Source organism: Neofelis nebulosa, chromosome 3 (genome assembly GCF_028018385.1).
Source record: "Neofelis nebulosa isolate mNeoNeb1 chromosome 3, mNeoNeb1.pri, whole genome shotgun sequence".
Classification (NCBI taxonomy): domain Eukaryota; kingdom Metazoa; phylum Chordata; class Mammalia; order Carnivora; family Felidae; genus Neofelis; species Neofelis nebulosa.
The window spans coordinates 118942397-118963770 of record NC_080784.1 but is presented as its reverse complement, the minus strand read 5'-3'; the positions used below and the strand labels follow the sequence as shown (position 1 = coordinate 118963770).

The 21374-nt window shown below is 35.4% G+C and overlaps 1 protein-coding gene across 4 annotated transcripts in view; it reads left to right on the top strand.

Moving 5' to 3' along the window:
- TET2 (tet methylcytosine dioxygenase 2) overlaps positions 1-21374 on the top strand; it is a 136205-nt gene that overhangs the window by 72555 nt on the left and 42276 nt on the right. For 3 of the 4 annotated variants that reach the window (XM_058721758.1, XM_058721759.1, XM_058721760.1), the window contains exons 3-4: positions 15444-18898; positions 20549-20639. In XM_058721758.1, coding sequence (XP_058577741.1) covers positions 15490-18898; positions 20549-20639 — 3500 coding nt within the window. In that variant the 5' untranslated portion in view covers positions 15444-15489. The remainder of the gene's footprint in view (positions 1-15443; positions 18899-20548; positions 20640-21374) is intronic. The other variant, XR_009259404.1, reaches the window with a different exon arrangement.

The following is a 21374-nucleotide window of genomic DNA, read 5'->3' as shown; positions in this document are numbered from 1 at the left end:
TTAAAGCCAAAGACTAAAACAAATGAATGTTTCAAATATATTTATTTCTGTGTAATTTTTTGCAGTAGATTAAGGGGAAAATGCAAAGGAAATATTATTTTGAATTTTAACAGTCTTTTCATGGGAATGTTGGCACTTCTGGTTACTACAGTTCTGTAACATATAAGTTAATCTGAGAATTTCTTTCTCTTTATCCTAATTCAGTGCTTATTTTAACTGGTGGATATATCATATTTATAAGATGGTGATTAAAACCAGAGTTCTTATACCCACTGAAAGATGAAAACAGAAAGAAAAGGAACAGGGAAAGCAACTTACAGGGGTCGGCGACATTTTAAGTGGACATTGCTTCAGATTTATATTGTATCTGCCATATTTAAATATAATTGGAATGTAAAAGTACTGATTTGACACAAGTTAAGGCAGAACATTTGGATATTTTTATTAGATTTTTTTGTCTAGGAAATTCTATTTTTGTTCTGTGAAAAATTCCATAAATCTGAAATTATTTACTGATCTATTAGTTTAAAGCTTTTTCAAACAAAAAACTAATTCATCTTTTAAAAGATTTAGTTATAGTCATAAATAACTGATGCATGGCTATGTGTATTGGGCAAGCCAGTGGCCAAATCAGTCTTAAATGCATCATTCAGTGTGACATATGAATTTGAATCTGTGTTAGCCCCTAAATAATGCTATGATTATATGGAAATTATTTTGTAGGTAATTAGTCTTATTTTGAATTTAAGTGGTATTTTTAATACAGACATACATGGAAGTATATATTTAGTTTTTCTCAATGCTTAGATTTAGTGAGTTTACAATCCTTTTTTTTTTTAATATTCTTTTTTTTTTTCATCCTTCCTGGCATGCTCTATAAAGATACACATCAGTTTATGAATATAGCAATGCTATATTAAAGGAACAGCCACCTAGATTACACCCTGAGAACAGACCTTTCTCTTAACTTTGAAGACATAACTTAAATGGTCTATTTAGCTCATACGAAAAAAAAAATTAACAATTTTCTGTGTATTTGGGCAAAGTAAAGACTTAGATGGGATGGTTTTATGTAAATAAAATTTCTGCTGGGAATCTGAATTTTCCTGTTTCTCTTAATTTCATTTTTAAAATAACACTTGAGGGTTATTTTATATTGCATTCAACCCTAGTTCTAAAGACCATTTTATCTAATACATGGTGTATTTGGAAAGATTGAGAAGGAAAATGTGTTTACTTCAAGGCTGGAGAAATCTTTGATACAAAATTCTTTCTCCTTTATATATGAGCATAGTACCATTGCTGATATTTAAAAAAAAAATTTAAAAAGCTAAGTTTTCTATTCCTATTGTATTCAATAATATCCTTTATATCACTGTATTTCCTCAACTCTAATCTGATTTCATTTTTATTATTTATACTTAATACATAAAAATGTACCTTATTTCAATCCTAATGCTTTCATTACATTTTATTGTGATCTCGTATTGGACAATTAGGAATAGCTTTCTTGATGTGGCACATGGGAACGTAGAGATCACAAAGGCTATGTTTATAAAATTTAAAACTAAGTACTCATTTTTCTCTTAAAATATGTATATATAATAAACATCACTTTTGGCATTAATTAAATGGCTTCTACTCTTAGAATTATCAAGAAAAATTTACTATTAATTACAGAATTATGACTTACTGTTTCAAAATTATTTCAGTTTGAGATTTTATATCCACTTTTGAATATTTTTTACCAGGACAGAAGAGATTTTGAGCTAAAAACAGGAACCATTTCTAAAGAAGAGTTTGAATAATTAGAATGGCAATATAATTGGAAGAAATAAGATGAAGAAAATAGTTCAGTTTTTATATGTTTAATTTGAAGTTAAAGCAAGACTTGCATATGTACATTGCGTATGTCCTTGGCTCTTGAAGATGGACTTGGAGCTCTTTTATAGCTCTTATGAGTGGTGACACAAATTTATATTCTCCTAGGCCACGGGTTCTCATCAGCACCTCCAGATTTGTGTACATATTAAAACTACACAAAATTATCATATACATGTGAATTAGGGTTTTCCAGGATGTGCGATTCCATGGGATATTCAATATACTCAATAATGGCACGTATCACAGTGCCTTTTTAGAGATCCCATCATCATATTATAGGTTTGGAGGACTTTCATTAAATAAAATTTTAAATTTATTTTTAATTCCCTTTTCCCTGCTTATTCTCTCTCAGCCTGGTCCTTCCTTTTCATTCATATGTATTAAATCCATGTGATGTGACTCTGTTCCAATAGTATGGGTATGTATTTGTGTTCACAAACCTACACATACAGACTTATCTGTAATTAATTCACTGTACCCTTATAAAGAGACTTGATAGAGATGTCAGGAAGATCTCACTTCAGGGTGGACACCATTGCCCAAGATCTGTGCTTTAATTTGAAGATCCACTAACCCAATTTTATCTTCTCTTCAGAGTTGATTGGATTTAAAGAAAGAGACATGTTTTAATCAGACTCACCTGAGATTGGTATTTAAACAGATTTATAGATCTATCAGTTCATAAGCAGGAACTCATATGTGCAATGATCAAAGTATGATTTATATCCACTATCCAAAGTACTTGCATCAAGGGTACCCAGTGTTTCTTGGAGGTAGGGAGTCTTAAGGAATATTTTATTATCCAGATCTCAGTGAAGTCATCCCTGTCCCATAGAAGAATTTGCTTGCCTAGTTACTGTACTCATATCAGCCAATCCAGAGTTTTCCTTTCTAGGACGGTATTGATAAAGAGTGCCAAATCTACTTCTCTTCCCTGAGCTGACCACCCTCCCCACCCCATCTTTCACAGTGTCTTGGAAGTTGGGACAGGTCTCGATTCCTTACATACCCCTGCCTCATATCACCTATGCCAATCTACTTTACTTTTTTTTTTAGCTTCTGTTTACTTATATGTAAAATGAGGTGAAGATTATACCTTCCAGACCAAAAGTAGTCTTTGTGATGACTTATTTCAATAAGACCCCAGTGGATATTTGTCATTGCCAATTTTACTGGATTGTAGCATTTTAGAACTCAAAAAGACCTTCGATGTAATCTTGTTCATTTCCTTCATATTACATTATAGATTTTTTAAATTGTGATGTGTAGAGTTTGTGACTTGCTCAGAAATCCATATCCAGAACTAGAAACCCACTTTCTTATTCTGAATAGCTATTCTCATATGTTTATGTCTTGTCTTGCCAGTTAAATAATTTAAAATCCTTAAAGATAGAGACCATATTTGATACTACTTTTGGATCCCATAGATTGTGTTTTCAGAAGTAAGAAACTAAGAAACTTTTTTGAGGAAAAAAATTTTTTAATAGTCTTTCTGTTTTTATTTTGATACGATTTAAAATGTGCACTCTAATTTTGGATGATCTGAAGTATTCATCAGATCTTTTAATAGAACAGATGATCAAAAAAGATGAGAGTAACAATATGAGGACATTTTTTTCTGATGAATATGTGGTTATATGCTATTCTTTTAAAACAGCTATGTAGTTGATGTTTCTCATTTTCCTAATGCTTTACCCACTAAAAATTTACTTTTTTTCTTTTGAGTAGACCAAAATTATTTATATTATAAATGAATGTTGACAGTTTTTTTTTTTGGGGGGGGGACTGGCACATAACTGAAGATATTAGATTGATAGCTGTTGGTGGGTAAGGGGCTTATTAACATCTCCATTATTAATATTTAAGTGGAATATTCATTTTTCCCTTAAGTATAACTTTGTAACACCCTACAAGTTAACTGAAACACAATAATCACTAATTGTTCCAAAATAGGAAGAAGAAAAATAACTAGCTTTTCATGGTAACTGTATCAGATTAGGACAAGACTGGTATAAAGTTGGAGTAGTTCAAGGTTTTACAAAACTTCTTAGAAACACAGATGACATGTCCTTTGAAGCAATGATAGGGAATAAAACACCTTTAAGAAGGAGTGGATTTCATGAATACAATACAGTGCATAATTGCCAAAATGCCTGTGTGCAGGGATCCCTAGTGTAGAGTTTTTTAATGAAATGTTAGGTATGTTATTTTCATGTTGACATTTTTAGAGCCCCTGGCGATGGCATGGTCTCATTGGTTCTAATATAGTTATCTTTTACATCTTGATGGTTTTGCTTTTTTCCATTCTTGATTTTAGGGCTTAAGACATAGAATAGTTTATCCAATAATTTAGAATTAACACATTAATTAAGATCATGTCAGCGAGTTGAAGGTCTATTATATAATTTGGCTCCAAGACTTTGTTCAGATCTATGTCAATGAGACTTACTCTGACTATGACATTCGATACTGCAACCTACAAACCCCTCCCTGGTGCCCTTGATCCTTCATTCCCTGCCCTATTATTTATTCATTTTCCCCTTAGTACTCAATATCTTATTATACCATATAATTTATTCCTTATTATGTTTATTATTTCTCTCCCCATTAGAATATCAGCTCTAATAAAGCAAGGATGTTTGTCTCTTTTGTTCAGTGGCATACTGCTATTGGCTACAATAAATAGTGCCTTAGCACGTAGGATGTGTTCAACAAGTATTTGTTGAATAAAAGAATGAATACATTGACAGGCTATTTTTATGACTCTACCACTGTCATTATGTAAAGACATTGAGTGATTATGAACCTGTCAGAATTTACACAAAGTTCTTCCATGCTACTAGAAACCATTTTATTGGATTTATGTAACCATTTTATTGGAAAAACCATACCTCAAAGATACAAAAATGAAAGCATTTTCCCTATAATTGCCCATCATATATACTATGATAGTCTTCCCCCACCCTACTCTCCCTATGTTATCTTCTTAACTAGATTCTGTGATTTTTATAGCATCTTTTGATTTTTATAGCATTTTATTCCAGTCATTGAAATTGAGTCCTATTCATTGTAAAACTCCCAAGTCCAGCCTAATTCAGTTGTCTTCTTCCCCAGCACATGTTTGACCTCTGGCTCCAACACTTGCAGTTAAAAGTGGAAGAGTCTAACTCAAGAATATCTCCACCTGCCACCCATTTTAAGCACCAGCCACTAGAAGGTTGAGCAGTGCTGGGAAGGATGGAAAAGCTTAGGGCTTAAGGTCTCCTTATTCACCTGAATGAGGCTACAAGACTTTGGATGTTGCTCTTTTGGTAGCTGATGTTGACTGGACATTGGAAGCCCTCTGTGCAGCAGGCATTCACATACTGCTTCTCTCTTGACATGCATGGGCTCTTCAGAGGGACCTGCAGGGGTCCTAACTGCACAGCTCCCTCCTTTTCATCTTTTCTGTCACCTTGCCTATTGCTGCCTTGTCTACAGAATCTACTCTACAATGTCTTTCTGCTGGGTCTGCTTGCCCCAACTGGCCAGATTCTACATAGAGTATCAGCAAGATCAAGCCCAAACAACTACTGTTTCTGTAGTATATATATCTTTAATTAAAAATGTCAAGCATTAGATTGTGTGTAGCCTAATAAGTGTACCCTAGAGGGTATCCTAGTAAAAACAAGCAGCTCACAATTAACAATTCCAATGATAGGCGTGGAATGAAACTGAAAAATTGGATCAACTTTATATAATTTATGAGAAACAAATAATGCTTGTGACAAAGGACATTTCAAATTATGTTTGATTGTCTTTTCTTCCCTCGGCACATATTAATTTGGTGAGAGTTAGAGACCAGGAGGAATATTCCCAAATTTGAGCAACAACCCCAGAATTCACAGATATGTGGATAATTGAGAACTGACAAATTTTACCAATGAGTAAAATGAGCATGATCTTTTTAAACATGTATTTCTAAAATGTCAGTTGTCTCCACATCTTAAATGCAGACTTCTGTCTTAAGCCTCTTCTCCAATCTTCAGTAACATTCCTTCTGAGTCTCCTCCCTCAAATAATCTGTATGTTATTAAATTTTGTCTGTACTGTTATTTTAGGATAAGGAACAAATTTTAGAACTTCAAACACTGGAATTAAATAGTCACTATTGAGGATTATGAAAAACTTGACAAGATCTCTCCTGTGAGCATGCAACATACCACAGGAGCGATGCTCATGCTTGTCATGGGTATGCAGCTACTTGTTAATGTACTTCCGGAAATGCAAGAACTTTCTTAGATTTTGATATGCTTGTGTGTTCACTGATTCTTTTTCAAGAGAGGTGAAGTGTTCACAGATTCCTTAATATTAAGGTTGAAAATTCTTATAAGATGAGAAATAAAAGTCAGTTTTGCCATGAAAATACTGATTCACCTCATAGTTTACATACTTAGTGCATATATAAAGCATTATATTCCAGGCTTAACATATAGCTTAGATACATTAATTTTGCTGTTGAAAATATATATTTTGGACTGGTTGACTCTTTACCTTTAATTTTTTTTGTTTTAATATTAGCATGAAGCTAATAAAGAATAGTTTTTCATTTCATGAGTAATGCCCTATAAAAAAAACTGCTTACTACCAGAGTGACACTTAACAATCATACTAATATTATTTATTAATGAAGAAAGAAAGTCAAACTACATGGAATTTGATAAATGCAGGAGATAGGGATTGAAACCAACATTTTGATGAGGATTTTAGAGCCCTATCCTTAGAGATGTTTTAATAGATAATACTGAGGCCCATTGTCCTGCTCATATCTTGAAATAAACGTATAATTGACACAAATTATGTCCCATTTGGGTAGGAAGACTCTAAAATAGATCTGGAGATTAGTACCATCTATGCAAATAGTCAAATATATCATCGTTATTTAGCGTTTTCTATGTCAATAATTAATTAATTTCTTAATGCCCAAATTACCTATAAGGAAAAGCCTGTCTGTGGACATATTAGAAACATACACAGTCGTCTCCTAAGGTTGATGCTGAATCACATGGACTTTAGTAGATACAGTCCCTACAAGTAACTGCTTTTAAGAATTTTTCTCCAATAATTTGCTTCTGTTAATACACAGGACTCATCTGATGATGGCAGAATGTTTTATATATTTTTAATATTAGTATATAAATTTAAAGTTTTTTATAGAAAAAAAACTTCACTGCTTTATATAATGGCAACTATGCAAATCTATAAATTGATTCTTTTGTCTCCTTGAAAAAAGCTGACATGAGATTTAAATGACGTGTATTTTTTTCTCTTAGAACAGTAAAAGACACACTACCAACAAAATCAATAAACCAAAAAATAAAAGCAAAAACAGAAAGCCCTCTTCACAAATTTTGAGCATCATCTACAGCTTTATGTGGTGAAAGATACAGCTACCATTCTTGAGTGATTCAAAAAGAGTCAAATGGTGTTGAGCTAAATTACAACCCTAAATGCATATTGGTGAAATGAGATGCTGATCCATTTGCACACTAATGTGCTATTTTTAAGTCATGCATCATAGCATCTTCAAAGAGGCCTGTCATAATTATGATGGATTAGACTGCAGAGTCAGTCCTAGATGCAGTAATTGTTTCACAGATGCTGCCTATGTGACTTGAATTCATAATAAATTATTGTCAGAGAGGCGGGAGAAGGAATGAAATCAAATACCAAAGGAAAACTGCTATAGCTAAGCCTGTTTTGGTCTTAGGAAACCAAAATGTTAGCTGCTAGTCAAAAGACCAGTATTTTCATAGAAGTTTGTACCTCTGACATAGAAGTTGAAGGGTGACATACTTGGCATTTTCAGTCTCTGTCTCAATATCTTACTTTCTTTCTTGCTTTCTTTCTCTCTCTCTTTCTCTCTCACATAGCTTTTGATAAATTATGCTCAAGCATTAGCTGAAATCATAGGGTGACCATAACATATTTTTGCATGTTCCTATATATTACCTGGTGATAATTTGACCTTTAGAATTTCCAACAAAGTTGGTGATATTTATGGCTGATAAAACTATTCTTTTACATTCCTTAGAAAGCCATATTTTATGGGAAATATTAGACTATTAGAATAAAGGGATAAACATAAATAATATAACTAATAGGATCTGAATTGTGATATTTTAGGTTGTGATTTAATTGACATCTGTCATGTAGGTAAATAATTTCTAAATCTGCCTCTTTGGGCTTTCAAAAAATTCCAAAGCTAATTTTAGAATTTGAGTGTTATATTTTGTCCATTTTTTTAGTGTTTATTTATTTTTTGAGAGAGACAGACGATGAATGGGGGGGAGGGCAATAGAGAGAGGGAGACACAGAATATGAAGCAGGCTCCAGGCTCTGAGCTATCAGCACAGAGCCTGATGCAGGGCTCAAACCCACAAATCATGAGATTCTGACCTGAGCTGAAGTAGGATGCTTAACTGACTGATACACCTAGGCACCCCTTATTTTGTCCATTTTTAATGTTTAGGTCACATTGCCTTTTTTTTTTTTTAATTTTTTTTTTAATGTTTATTTATTTTTGAGACAGAGAGAGACAGAGCATGAACGGGGGAGGGGCAGAGAGAGAGGGAGACACAGAATCTGAAACAGGCTCCAGGCTCTGAGCCATCAGCCCAGAGCTCGACGCGGGGCTTGAACCCACGGACCGCGAGATCGTGACCTGAGCCGAAGTCAGAAGCTTAACCGACTGAGCCACCCAGGCGCCCCTCACATTGCCTTTTTTGATAGACCTATGAAAAATCCTCATGCTGTCCCACATAATCAAAAATCCTGTGTGTGTGTGTGTGTGTGTGTGTGTGTACAATTTAAATAATGAGCTATTTATTGCATTTTGATTAGTGAAGATAACTGTTAAAGCAGCTAAGCATATGCCATGTCTTTTCCTAGGTTAAGGGTTCAGTAGTCAGAACAGTTTCCATAAGTCATTTGTTGAATATTACTCGATTTTTAGAACAATGTACTCTACCAAGTTTTTTTACATAGTCTCCTCTGTACTTGATGACTACTGATATATTCTACTTAAGACACTAGTCCTTCTGCCTCAGTGATGTTGATAGACATGCTGATGAGCGTTCATTGTTATCCTTTTAAAACTGATTTTGACTTAGTGGGATGTGTATCTCTTTCTTACTAAGGCAAGAGAGAATGAAGTTAAATTTCATGAGACAGATGTGGGTTGATGGTATGCAGACCCTGACAGCTAGTGCATTTTCCTTCTCCTATAGCCTGTGGCTCTTGAACAGTCATACTACCTTACCATAATCACAGTCCAGGGTTAATACAGGACCTGTACATCTTTGTGTTAGCTCTACTCCACAGCACTTGCACTGAGTGGGGATTCAACTAATGCTTGACTGTATGTACAAATGAACTAATGAGTATTGAGCTATAATTCTCTCAGTGACATTACCAGGGAGAGTTATAAATTGTCCTCAAATATTTTAAGGAAAAAATGATCAGCAACCCAGCATTGATTGCAGAAGGAATCCAGAAAGGTGGCAAAGAAGGGATCAGAATAACTGTAGCAGTTTCAAATTCCATGTGCTAAATGTTTACATTTTCTTTTTTATCCTTTTCCAATTAAATGAAGTGGTACTTTGAAACACATGCAGAATGCCCTTAATTGTGCCAATAATTACAGGCCTACGGACATGTAAACAGAATCCTTTATTTTTTCATCCTAATCCTAAAAAGACTCAAATGTTGGTGAAATGAATTTATTAACAAATTAAAACCTTCTCCCTGAACTATATATTTTTCTTGATATTATGGAGCTACCAGTCTAGCCCCTGTGGGAGGGATTATTTTGATGCCTAACCTTGAACAAATCATTCAGTTTTTACATCTGTAAAATGAGAAAATGGAACCAGATCCTTTCTTATACTCTGGAATGTTTTATACGTTGTGAGAACCATCATCATCACATATTATTACTCATTTTGGCTACGTCATTATAAAATTTCTTAGCTTTCCAAAAGTTTAAAAGGCAATTCAGTAAATTCTGAAACAGAGCAAGAGTTTCTGTTGTCCAGTACTATCCTGGATATAAGACTATCCAAATAATACGTCATGTATTTGATCTCGGGGAACTTTTTATTCCATTTCAAAAAAAAAGACAGTAATAACATTGGTTAATATTTTGGTAGCTCTAACAGCAGTGTGTTAGAACCAGCTCATAACAGTTTGTGAAAGCAGATTGTAAAATGTTCAAGAATTTTGTGAGCTGAAGGTTGACAGCTTGAAATCAGCCATGACCCATAAGAGTATACCTTAAAGAATTCATTTTAAAATTGTAACTAATTACTATAACATGAAATATTGACACCATGAAAAACATCCTCAGGTAAGCTTAACTAGTCATCCATACCAGATTTACCAGAAGCTCTTCTGACAATACTCTTGCATATAAACTTCTTAACAATTTTACAGAAAAAAATGCCTTAATGTTGATTGGACAGTGTCCTCTTAGATGAGTCACTGTCCTTATTGTAAAATTGAGACTCCTAAAATAAAAATTCTCTCTCCTGATTTTTATAGATATAATATTATTTGGCATAAGGTACCATACACCAAACCTCCGAGAGCTAGCATTACTTTAAAAACCATTTGAATATTTATTTGCACAAGGGAATATTATCCTGTATATTACAGTAATTAAATGTTCTCTAGTATAAGACAAAATAAAAGATATTTTATCTCAATCCCAAAAAACTCAGCTATGAGAATTTAAAATATTTCTAATATCACCTATAAGACCAGATATGAATGAATAAAAGCTATTTGTATTTCTAGGCTCTGAGAAACGAAAGGAATGTCACACAAAAATCTCTATGGTGAAAATTTACATTCATTCAAAAAGTTTAACTTCAGAAAAATTTTTCTTTTTTCCCTTAAACTTGTAAACACAACCTATTAACTCAGTTTTCAATGATTACCATGTAGATATCTATTAAAAAAAATCATCTTAGAAGATTTTTTTCTTTTATATATAAATTATTGACTTTAGTAAGCTTGGGAAAACTTTATGTAAGTGACACTGTAAAGATAGCATCAATACCTTTTAAATATTTCTACAACGAGCAAAATTAACAGGTCTCATTTCTTCTTTTTTTTAATTAAATAATGCTGAAAGAAAGAAAGAAAGAAAGAGAAAGAAAGCTCACCAGTGTTAGTATAAAATCACCACTGCCAGCATAAAATTAAAAGTGTGCTGTGCAACGGGATTACTGCATCATGTAATATTATAGGATATATACACACACAATGTGATTTGGGACACATCGAATTGGAACAAAATTTTTTTTCTTCTTTTACAATGACACGTTATTGTTAAATCAATAAATTTAAATATGTTCAAAATTAGATTCATAAACCAATTGCAAATAATCCTCAAAAAATTATCCTCCTACTAAAATGAAAAAATACCATATAATTTTCCTACTCTCCTTATAAGTTAACCATTTAACTTTTCACATACAGTGGTTGTACTCAGTAAAGAAATTGCTGTCACAGACAGAATAGTTCTGCTAATAGTTTAGTATTTAAAGACAGCTATTGTGTTTAAAGCTCCATATTGAAATAAATTTCATTTTAAGTCACCTTCATTTCTTCTTAGGAACTCTTATGCTCATAAAAGATTTGCAAACTCCATCTGTTGTAATTCTGCCTTTGACACTGCAAAGAATATCCAAATTATGTGCAATAGATCATAATAAAGAATAATGTGTTAAATGCTTATAGTACTTTATATCTAGAAAATTAAGAAGAACGATATATATTATATATGGAGTCTGCATGTTTTATATAATACATAACATAAATGTATGTGTGTGCATGTAAATACATTTTGATTGGTATGAGTGTAAATTGATTTCACAGTTGCCAAAAGAAAGCGTTATTGTTAAAGTATTTGGAAAGCTAGTTGACCTAGTCTCTAAATAATTTATCTAGGCTTATTTCTTTTTTCCTTAATTTCTGAAAAGCGGTAGTGGCCCTGATTTTGCAGAAACTCCTTATATCAAACACAGCAAAGCAATTTTCATGATTCTAGAACTAAAGTTTTTTTTTTTAATTATTAAGAATTATTGATGATTAAGAGTATTAGTCTAAAAAGAAAAAAAGTATTAGTCTAGCTTAGAGCTGTCCAATAGAAGTACAACATAAGCCATATGTGAAGTTTAAAATTTTCTCGTACTCACATTAAAACAAATAGGGGCACCTGGGTAGCTCAGTTGGGTAAGTGTCAGACTTCAGCTCAAGTCATGATCTCATGGTGCATGAGTTTGAGCCCCACATTGTGCTCTGTGCTGACAGCTCAAAGCCTGAAGCCTGCTTTGGAATCTGTGTCTTCCTCTCTCTTGGCCCCTCCCCTACTCACGCTCTGTCTCTCAAAAATGAATAAACTTTAAAAAAATTTTTTTAAAAAGTAAAAAATTTTGGAACAAGTGAAATTGCTTTAATGATATATTTTATTTAAAATATCTACAATCTTATTATTTCAATGTGTAGTAAATATTTTTAAAAGAGTTACGTTCTTTTTTTTGGTCCAGTGTTAGTTACACTTATGGCACATCTTAATTTTTACTCAGCATATTTCAAGGGCTTAACAGCATATGTAACTACTAGCTATGCACATCTAGCCCATCTCAACATTTAGTAGGAAGTTGGTCTAACAGAAATAAAGATATCATTTTGCTCTGTTGTTTTCTTTGTCCAGTAGGAATTATGACTTTTTAATTTAAGTTCTATTTACTAATTACTACACCTGCCTAAAAGTTACAAAAACAGTAATAAAAAGCAGTTTCCTTCCCAGTGCTATTCCCTAGACTATCTGTTCTGTTTCCCAGACCCAAAATATTATTACAAATGTGTTGTAAATTCTCCCAGAGCTGATTTGATACTTATTTTTGTGACTGTACAGGTTGTGGCATTCTTATAACACTGTTCTTCAGCTTGCTGTATTTCATTTAATTACTTAGAAGTACTTGCACCTGAAAATATAGGTTGTTGCCAACCATTTGCTATTGCAAAAGATTGTACGTACATCATTTAACATATATATGAGCATATTTGCTAGATAACTTCTTAAAACTGAAGTTTCTATGAAACTCTGTAGATTATTGCTAAATTGCTACTAATGGTATTTATACTAGTTTTCATTCCCAGGAACCACACAAGGGAATGTCTGTGTGTTTCCTCACATGATTGCCAACATTGTGTATTATCAAACTTTTGACCTTTGCCAACTTGAGAAAAAAATTGTATCTTGTTGAAGTTTTATTATATTTTTTTTATTTATGGGTGATCCTAGATATCTCTTTAAATAAGAGCCATTTGCATCTCATTTTCTGTGAACTGTCCATGTCTCTTGGTCATTTGTATATTCAATGACTGGTTTTTTCCTTGTCAATTTGTCAAAGTTCTGTATATTAAGCAAAGTTTTATATGATTTTTAACTTTGCTTATGAGTTTATTTTTGCATGCATACATTTTACAGAGTTTTACAAATAAAACTAACAAGTTTTACTTAAATAGGTCTTCTACATTTCTTTTTAAATTTATTCCTAGTGTTTTAAGAATATTTTTCCTATTACAGTATTTTATTCCACAAAAGTTTCTGACTGGTTTTTGCTTTTCTATAACAAGGCTATTGATTTTTGTATTTAGCTACTTTACTGAATTCTCATAAACTGCAACAGTTTTTCAGTTGATTCTCTTGGTTGACCAGTATACAATCTTATTATCTATAAATGATAACTTTAGTGTTGCTTTCCAATGTTTATATCTTATTTCTTTTTCTATTTCATTTGTCTTGGTTAGTAACCACTGACTATTTTAACAAAGCTTTTTTATAGCCCAAAGGGAAAACAGTCTTGATTTTTTTTTTCCTACTTACATCCTTAAAATAAATGCGATGAGAAAAACTGAGAAAATAAAGCGTGCCTGTATTGTGAATGGGCCGAATTCACTTTGTAGGATGGATTATTTATGTTTTTTAGTACTCATTTCTTCTTGTACTCTAATCATTTGGACTTTGAAATCTCCATGAGTATTTGCCTTGGAAATATTTGAATTAATGAGTGAATGAAGAAATGAGCAAAATTATATCAATTGCTCACTCTATACTAAGCACAAAAATGAACAGAGTATTCTTTTTTTTTTTTTTAAGATTTATTTATTTTTGGGAGAGTGCAAGGTGGGGATGGGCAGACGGAGGGGGGCAGAGGATCCAAAGCAGGCTCTGCACTGACAGGCTGACAGCAGAGAGGCCAATATGGGGCTCAAACTCATGAACCATGATATCATGACCTGAGCCAAAGTTGGATGCTCAACTGACTAAGCCACCCAGGTGCCCCAAAAATGAACAAAGTATTCTTAAGTTCACAGTCCAGTGTGCAAACAAAATAAAATTGAGTATGATATGTTCAGCAGTAGACCATATACAAGATATAGAAACAACATAGGAATGGGTGTGGTTAATTCTCTTGGAAAATCAAAGAAGGAATCCTAGGGGAAGTGATATCTGAGACCATTTTAGAGGGACGCGTAGGGATCACTGGACAAATCTCGGGGCTACAAAAGCATTCTAGGCCAACAAACAACAGCATGAATGTCTGAAACAGTTACCATGTTTGGGTATTTATAAGCTGTTGTTATAGTTGGAGCTTCAGATGTGAGAGGAAGTAGGAGAGAAAAAAAAAATCTGCCAATGAAAAACCATTTATATCAGTCAGGAATTGTCAGTAGAAGTGGGCAGCCAGCCCCTGTGGAAGAAGACATAGAATCACTTAGAAATGACATTTTATAAACTACACTTTTTACCCCATTCCATTTCCTGGGAAGTTAACACTAAAGGGAGCATGCCTGGTCTTTCAGGTGTGTGGGTGAAAGAGTTTGAGAACTACTGATGCAGGCAATATGGAGCCATAAAGTGTGTTAAAGGAGAATATGACATCAGATTTGCACTGAGAATATTCCCTTTGGTAACAATTTGAAGGAATCTCGAAGGACTGGAGAGAAGACAGGCTGGGCTAGGGAAGAAACCTTTTAAAAAGCTACTGACTGCAACAGATAATGAAGTGAGATAATATTGGTCTGGCTACCAAGTAGCAGTGAAGATAATTCAAGGAATATGTAGGAAATGGAATTAATTGGATATGTAAAGTACTAGAGAAGAAAGAAAGGAGGTAGTCTTTCTTGTTCTTAGCATTTTTACAGAAAGAATTTGGGAAGGAAGTTGATACTATTTACTAATGCAGTATGAACTTACCACCTTAGCTGGTGATTTTAATTATCTTTGTTCTCTATGACCATGAATATTTGAGAGCTGCTGGGAAGACAAGAATAATCAGATCCTGAGTAGTTATTGGTTGTCCCTCTGAAACATGAAAAGGAGTATCATAGTTTGCTAAGTCTAGGAATTTCGATACTATTAAGGCCATGATTATTCTCTAAGATTTATTATTAGTGTCAGATATGTATTAATGCACTTCAATTTCTGTTTCCATGCTCTTTAGAATTCATTCAGAGGGCAGCCTTGTGGATGGCCCCGAAGCAAGCCTGATGGAACAGGATAGAACCAACCATGTTGAGGGCAACAGACTAAGTCCATTCCTGACACCATCTCCTTCTCCCATCTGCCAGACAGAACCTCTGGCTCTAAAGTTCCAGAATGGAAGCCCATTAACTGAGAGACCTTATCCAGAAGTAAATGGAGACACCAAGTGGCAGTCTTTCAAAAGTTATTATGGAATACCCCATATGAAGAGAAGCCAGAATAGTCGCGTGAGTCCGGACTTTATACAAGAAGGTAGAGGGTATTCCAGGTGCTTGCAGAATGGAGGAATAAAACGCACAGTTAGTGAACCTTCTCTCTCTGGGCTTCATCAGAACAAGAAATTGAGACAAGACCAAAAGGCTAATGGAGAAAGAAAGAACTTCGGGGAAAGCCAAGAAAGAAATCCAGGCAAAGGCAGCAGTCAACTGAATGTCTCCGACTTGAGTGATAAGAGAGAATCTGCAAGCTCTGTAGTCCAAGAAAATGCAGTTAAAGATCTCATCAGCTTTTCAACACATAACTGCAGTAGGTCTGAAAAAGCAGAGCTTCAGATTCTGAAAGAGCAGGAGGAGAAAAATGCTAACTACCATGACAAGAACATTATATTACTTCTTACAAACAAGGCAGTGCTAATGCCTAATGGTGCTACAGTTTCTGCCTCTTCCATGGAAAACACACATGGTGAACTCCTGGAAAAAACACTGTCTCAATATTATCCAGATTGTGTTTCCGTTGCGGTGCAGAAAACCACATCTCACATACATGCCATTAACAGTCAGGCTACTAATGAGTTGTCCTGTGAGATCACTCACCCATCGCATACCTCAGGGCAGATCAATCTCCCACAGACCTCGAACTCTGAGCTGCCTCCAGAGCCAGTTGCAGTGGTGACTGAGGCCTGTGATGCTGACAAAGCCAGTAAGACAGCTGCAATGGTAGGGACCTGTCCCTTTCAGAAACCAGAAACACAAAAATCAGTTTTTGAGATATGCCCGTCTCGTGACGAAAACAGTAATATCCAAGGAACCGCAAATCTAGTATCTGGTGAAGAATTCTGTTCAGGTTCCAGCAACGATTTGCAGCCTCCTGGTGGCAGCTCTGAACGGTATTTAAAGCAAAATGAAATGAATGGTGCTTACTTCAAGCAGAGCTCAGTGTTCACTAAGGATTCCTTTTCTGCCCCTACCACACCACCACCATCACAATTGCTTCTTTCTCCCCCTCCTCCTCTTTCACAGGTTTCTCAGCTTCCTTCAGATGGAAAAAGCACTCTGAATGATGGAGTTTTGGAAGAACACCATCACTACCCCAACCAAAGTAACACAACTCTTTTAAGGGAAGTGAAAATAGAGGGTCAGCCCGAGGCACAGTCATCCCCGAGTCCTAATCAATCTACACGTGTAGCCAACCACTCTCTGATGCTACCAGAAAGGCCTCAGAATAATTGTGTCAACAAGAATGACATGCGGACTCCAGGGACCGTGACTATTCCCTCATGTTCTGAGAAAGCGAGACAAATATCAGAACGCCTCAAGCATAACCCACCAATTCTTGGTAGCAGTGGGGATCCACAGGACCACTGCCAGCAGTTGATGGGACACAAAGAGCAAGATATTCCGAAGGGTCGAGACAAGGAACAAACACGAGGTCTTGTGCCCCCAGCACAGCCCTATCTGAAACCAGGGTGGATTGAATTGAAGCCCCCTCACTTTCATCAAGCAGAATCCCATCCAAAATGTCATGAGGCATCACTGCGGTCAGTTCTTCAGTATCAGTCCAACCCCTCCACTCAAATGACCTCCAAACAATACACTGGAAATTCCAACCTGCCTGGGGGGCTCCCAGGGCAGGCATACATCCAGAAAATAATGCAGCCAGAGCAGAGGCCACAAAGGTACCAAGGTGAGATGAATCAAGGGCAGTTTCGAGGTACAGTGGACCAACAGCTCCAGTTCCAAAAACCCTCACTCCAGGTGCACTTCTCTAAGACAGACCCTTCATCCGAAGCTCACGTGCAGTCACTGTGCACCCCTAGGTTTTACTTTCAGCAAAGACCAGATCCCCAAACTGAGAAACTCATGCCCCCAGCATTGAAACAGCACTTGAATCAGCAGGCTTCGGAGACTGAGCCATTCTCAAACTCGCACCTTTTACAACACAAGCCTCACAAGCAGGCAGCACAACCGCAACCATCCCAGAATTCACTTATCGCTCAAAACCAGCAGCAGCAGCAAAAATTACAAATGAAGAATAAAGAACAAATGTCCCAGACTTTTTCTCACCCCCAAGGCAACAACGATCAGCAAAGAGAAGGATCATTCTTTAGCCAGATTAAAATGGAAGAATGTTTCCGTGGTGAAAATCAGTATTTGAAATCAAGTGAGTTCCAGACTCATAATAGTCAAATGGGATTGGAGCAAGTGCAGAATATGAATAGTAGAAATTCCCCCTATGGTCAGACCTTGAAATCAAATACGAGCAAACTACAGATTTCTTGTTCGAACAATACACACCTAGCTCCAGAAAATAAGGAACACACTATCAATTCTGACCTCTTTGCAGGAAACAAGACTCAAAATTTGCATCACATGCAATATTTTCCAAATAATGTGACTCCAAAGCAAGATGTTCTTCACAGGTGCTTTCAAGAACAGGAGCAGAAGCCACAACAAGCTTCAGTTCTACAGGGATATAGAAGTAGAAACCAAGACATGTCTGGTCATCAAGCGGCACAACCCCCTCAGCAAAGGTACCTGATGCATAACCAAGCAAATGCTTTCCCTGTGTCTGACCAGGGAGGAAGTCACCTTCAGACCCCTCCCCAGAAGGACATTCAAAAGCATGCTGCTCTACGGTGGCACCTCTTGCAAAAGCAAGAACAGCAGCAAACACAACAACCCCAAACTGAGTCTTGCCATAATCAGATGCACAGGCCAATTAAGGTTGAACCTGGATCCAAGCCCCATACCTGTATGCGCCCCATGGCAGCACAACCAGAAAACAAAATGTGGAAAAAGGTAACTAAGCAAGAGATTCCACCCCCGAGTTGTGATAATGTGCAGCAAAGGAGCATCCTTGAGACCATGGAGCAACATCTGAAGAAGTTTCAGGTCAAGTCATTATTTGACCATAAGGCTCTAACTCTCAAATCACAGAAACAAGTGAAAGTTGAAATGTCAGGGCCAGTCACAGTTTTAACTAGACAAACCACTGCTGCAGAACTTGATAGCCACACCCAAACTTTAGAGCAACAAGCAACTCCTTCTGCAGAAAAGACACCAACCAAAAGAACAGCTGGTTCTGTTCTCAATAATTTTTTAGAGTCACCTTCCAAATTACTAGATACTCCTATAAAAAATTTATTGGATACACCTGTCAAGACTCAATATGATTTTCCATCATGCAGATGTGTAGGTAAGTGCTAGAAAAGTACTGAGACACATGGTGTTTATCCAGAATTAGCAAATTCATCTTCAGATATGGGATTTTCTTTCTTTTTTAAAAAATCTTGAGTCTGGCAGCAATTTGTAAAGGCTCATAAAAAGTCTGAAGCTTACATTTCTTGTCTTTAAATTACAGATGCTTCTGCTGTGCAAGAGAGAACTTCATTTACATTGTTTTTCCAAAAACTTAAAACAATGTGCATGCTCATTTTTCCTCTAATAAAACCCTTTAAAATATAAAGGTATCAGTTTTAGATTAATCTGTTTAACTCTTTGTACATCACCTCCTGGAGAGACACCTAGACAGTAAAAACATCTATTAAAATGAGAAAATAACTGCTAATATGTAAACTCATGTAGGAGCTTTTTAATATGTATTAATTCAAGGTTGAATGTATTAGTGGTTTCACAACATTAATTTCTACATAAGTGGGAAGTTATTATCTTCAACCTTGGTGAGTTGGGGGAAATTGTAATGCTGACGTTCTGAATACTCATGAAGTTGCCCTTTCTGCCTTGATAACCCTGAAATATTGTACGATTTATATTCATTTTGATTCTATTTTCTCTTTAAAGTTTTATCTTCTGATAGAAAATATGTTTTTTTCCTTTTCTTTTTTTTTAAACAAACACCTTTTTAAAAAAAAAAATTCAGGATATGTAATAGGTCCATTGGAATAGGGAAACCATCTTGCCAATAGATGCATAAATATATGTATATATGAAGACTTTATTACAGTTCCTCAACTTGGACACAGTAGAAGACATTTGAAAAAACAAATGTTAAACTAATGTGGCCAATGGTCCGCCCGCCCGCCTTTTCTTATTCCTCTTACAACGGGACACCCCACATTTTATAGAAGAATGGAGGGAGGATCCATACTGCCCCTTTGTGTGGTTAATATTAGGTTGCCTCAGGGGTGCAGTCATAGATAACATTAGGTAAGTTCTAATCATCTGCAGTTTCTTCTATCATCCTAACCTCTCCTCCTACTTTCCATCTTTGGTAGTTTACAAGAACCTCTTCCTTTTACCTGACCCTCTCTCCAGTATTTTCTCTCATCAAATTATTCTCAAGTACATACAAATATGGGTCTGGATTCAATATTCTTATTTTCAAAACTCAGCTATTAAATGTTGAGGGGAAACAAGAGGAGAAAAAGGTACCTTGACAATAAAAACTGAGCAATATCCTGGGGTGAGAGAAGACAGGAAATTTTATTTTTAATCTTTTAACATCCAAGTATCAGGCAGGCTTCTAGTTAGCTATAAAATTTTGTTTCAATTCAAAAAACTGAATTTTAGTTGGTATTACATATAACCTAATTCCCTCACTGTTTTGTTTAGTTCCACTTATTTTGTTTAAAATAAATAATTTCTTATTCCGTATCTGAAATGTAATTTAATATATTTTTATCCAACAGCCAGCATGTACATATACTTAATTATTTGGCACATTTTCTAATAGATTAGTCCATCAATTTATTCATTTTAAAGAAAAAAATGTTTACAGTCACATTTAGGGCCCTTAATGTGCAGTTGGGGGATAAGCTTTGTGGATGTAGCCTTTATATTTAGTATAATTGAGGTCTAAAATAATAATCTTCTATTATCTCAACAGAGCAAATTATTGAAAAAGATGAAGGTCCTTTTTATACCCATCTAGGAGCAGGTCCTAATGTGGCAGCTATTAGAGAAATCATGGAAGAAAGGTAATTAACGCAAAGGCACAGGGCAGATTAACGTTTATCCTTTTGTATATGTCAGAATTTTTTCAGCTTTCACATACAAAGCAGTAAACAATTGTAAATTGAGTAATTATTAGTAGGCTTAGCTATTCCAGGGTTGCCAGCACTACACACTGTGCTATTCACCAGAGAGTCACAATATTTGACAGGACTAATAGTCTGCGAGCTGGCACAGGCTGCCCACTTGGAGATGGATGCCAGAAAACCCAGGCACGCACAAGAACCAGCCAGCCAGCCTGCCAGGCGCAAGGGTGCTGGCACCGGCTGCAAAGACAGGCCCCACTCTGGCTTTCCCACTTGATGATAAAGGGTCGCAGAAGAAACAGCGGGGAAATGTGGCACAAGAAAGGAGCCGTTGAGTTAAATTCACCTAGAGCTGTAAACGAGTAGTTCCCTCTAGGGACGTTATCCCTTAGTATGAGCAGAGGGTAAGTGTGAGATGCTGAATAGAAAGAGAGAGGATTCTATTTATAGCTGCATTTTTTTTTTTACTGTTAATCACAGGTATGCAAGTATTTACCTGAATCTACACAGTTAGTCCTGCATGTAGAAGACTCTAATGAGTGAGATAATCAATGCAAAGAGAAACTTTCATATTGGTATCCCCAGCAGTGAGCTGTTACTGTGCTAGGGTGCCTTTCTTTAAGAGGTAGGCAGTGTTATCATTAAAATATATTAGGAGACGTTCTGGGCAGCAAG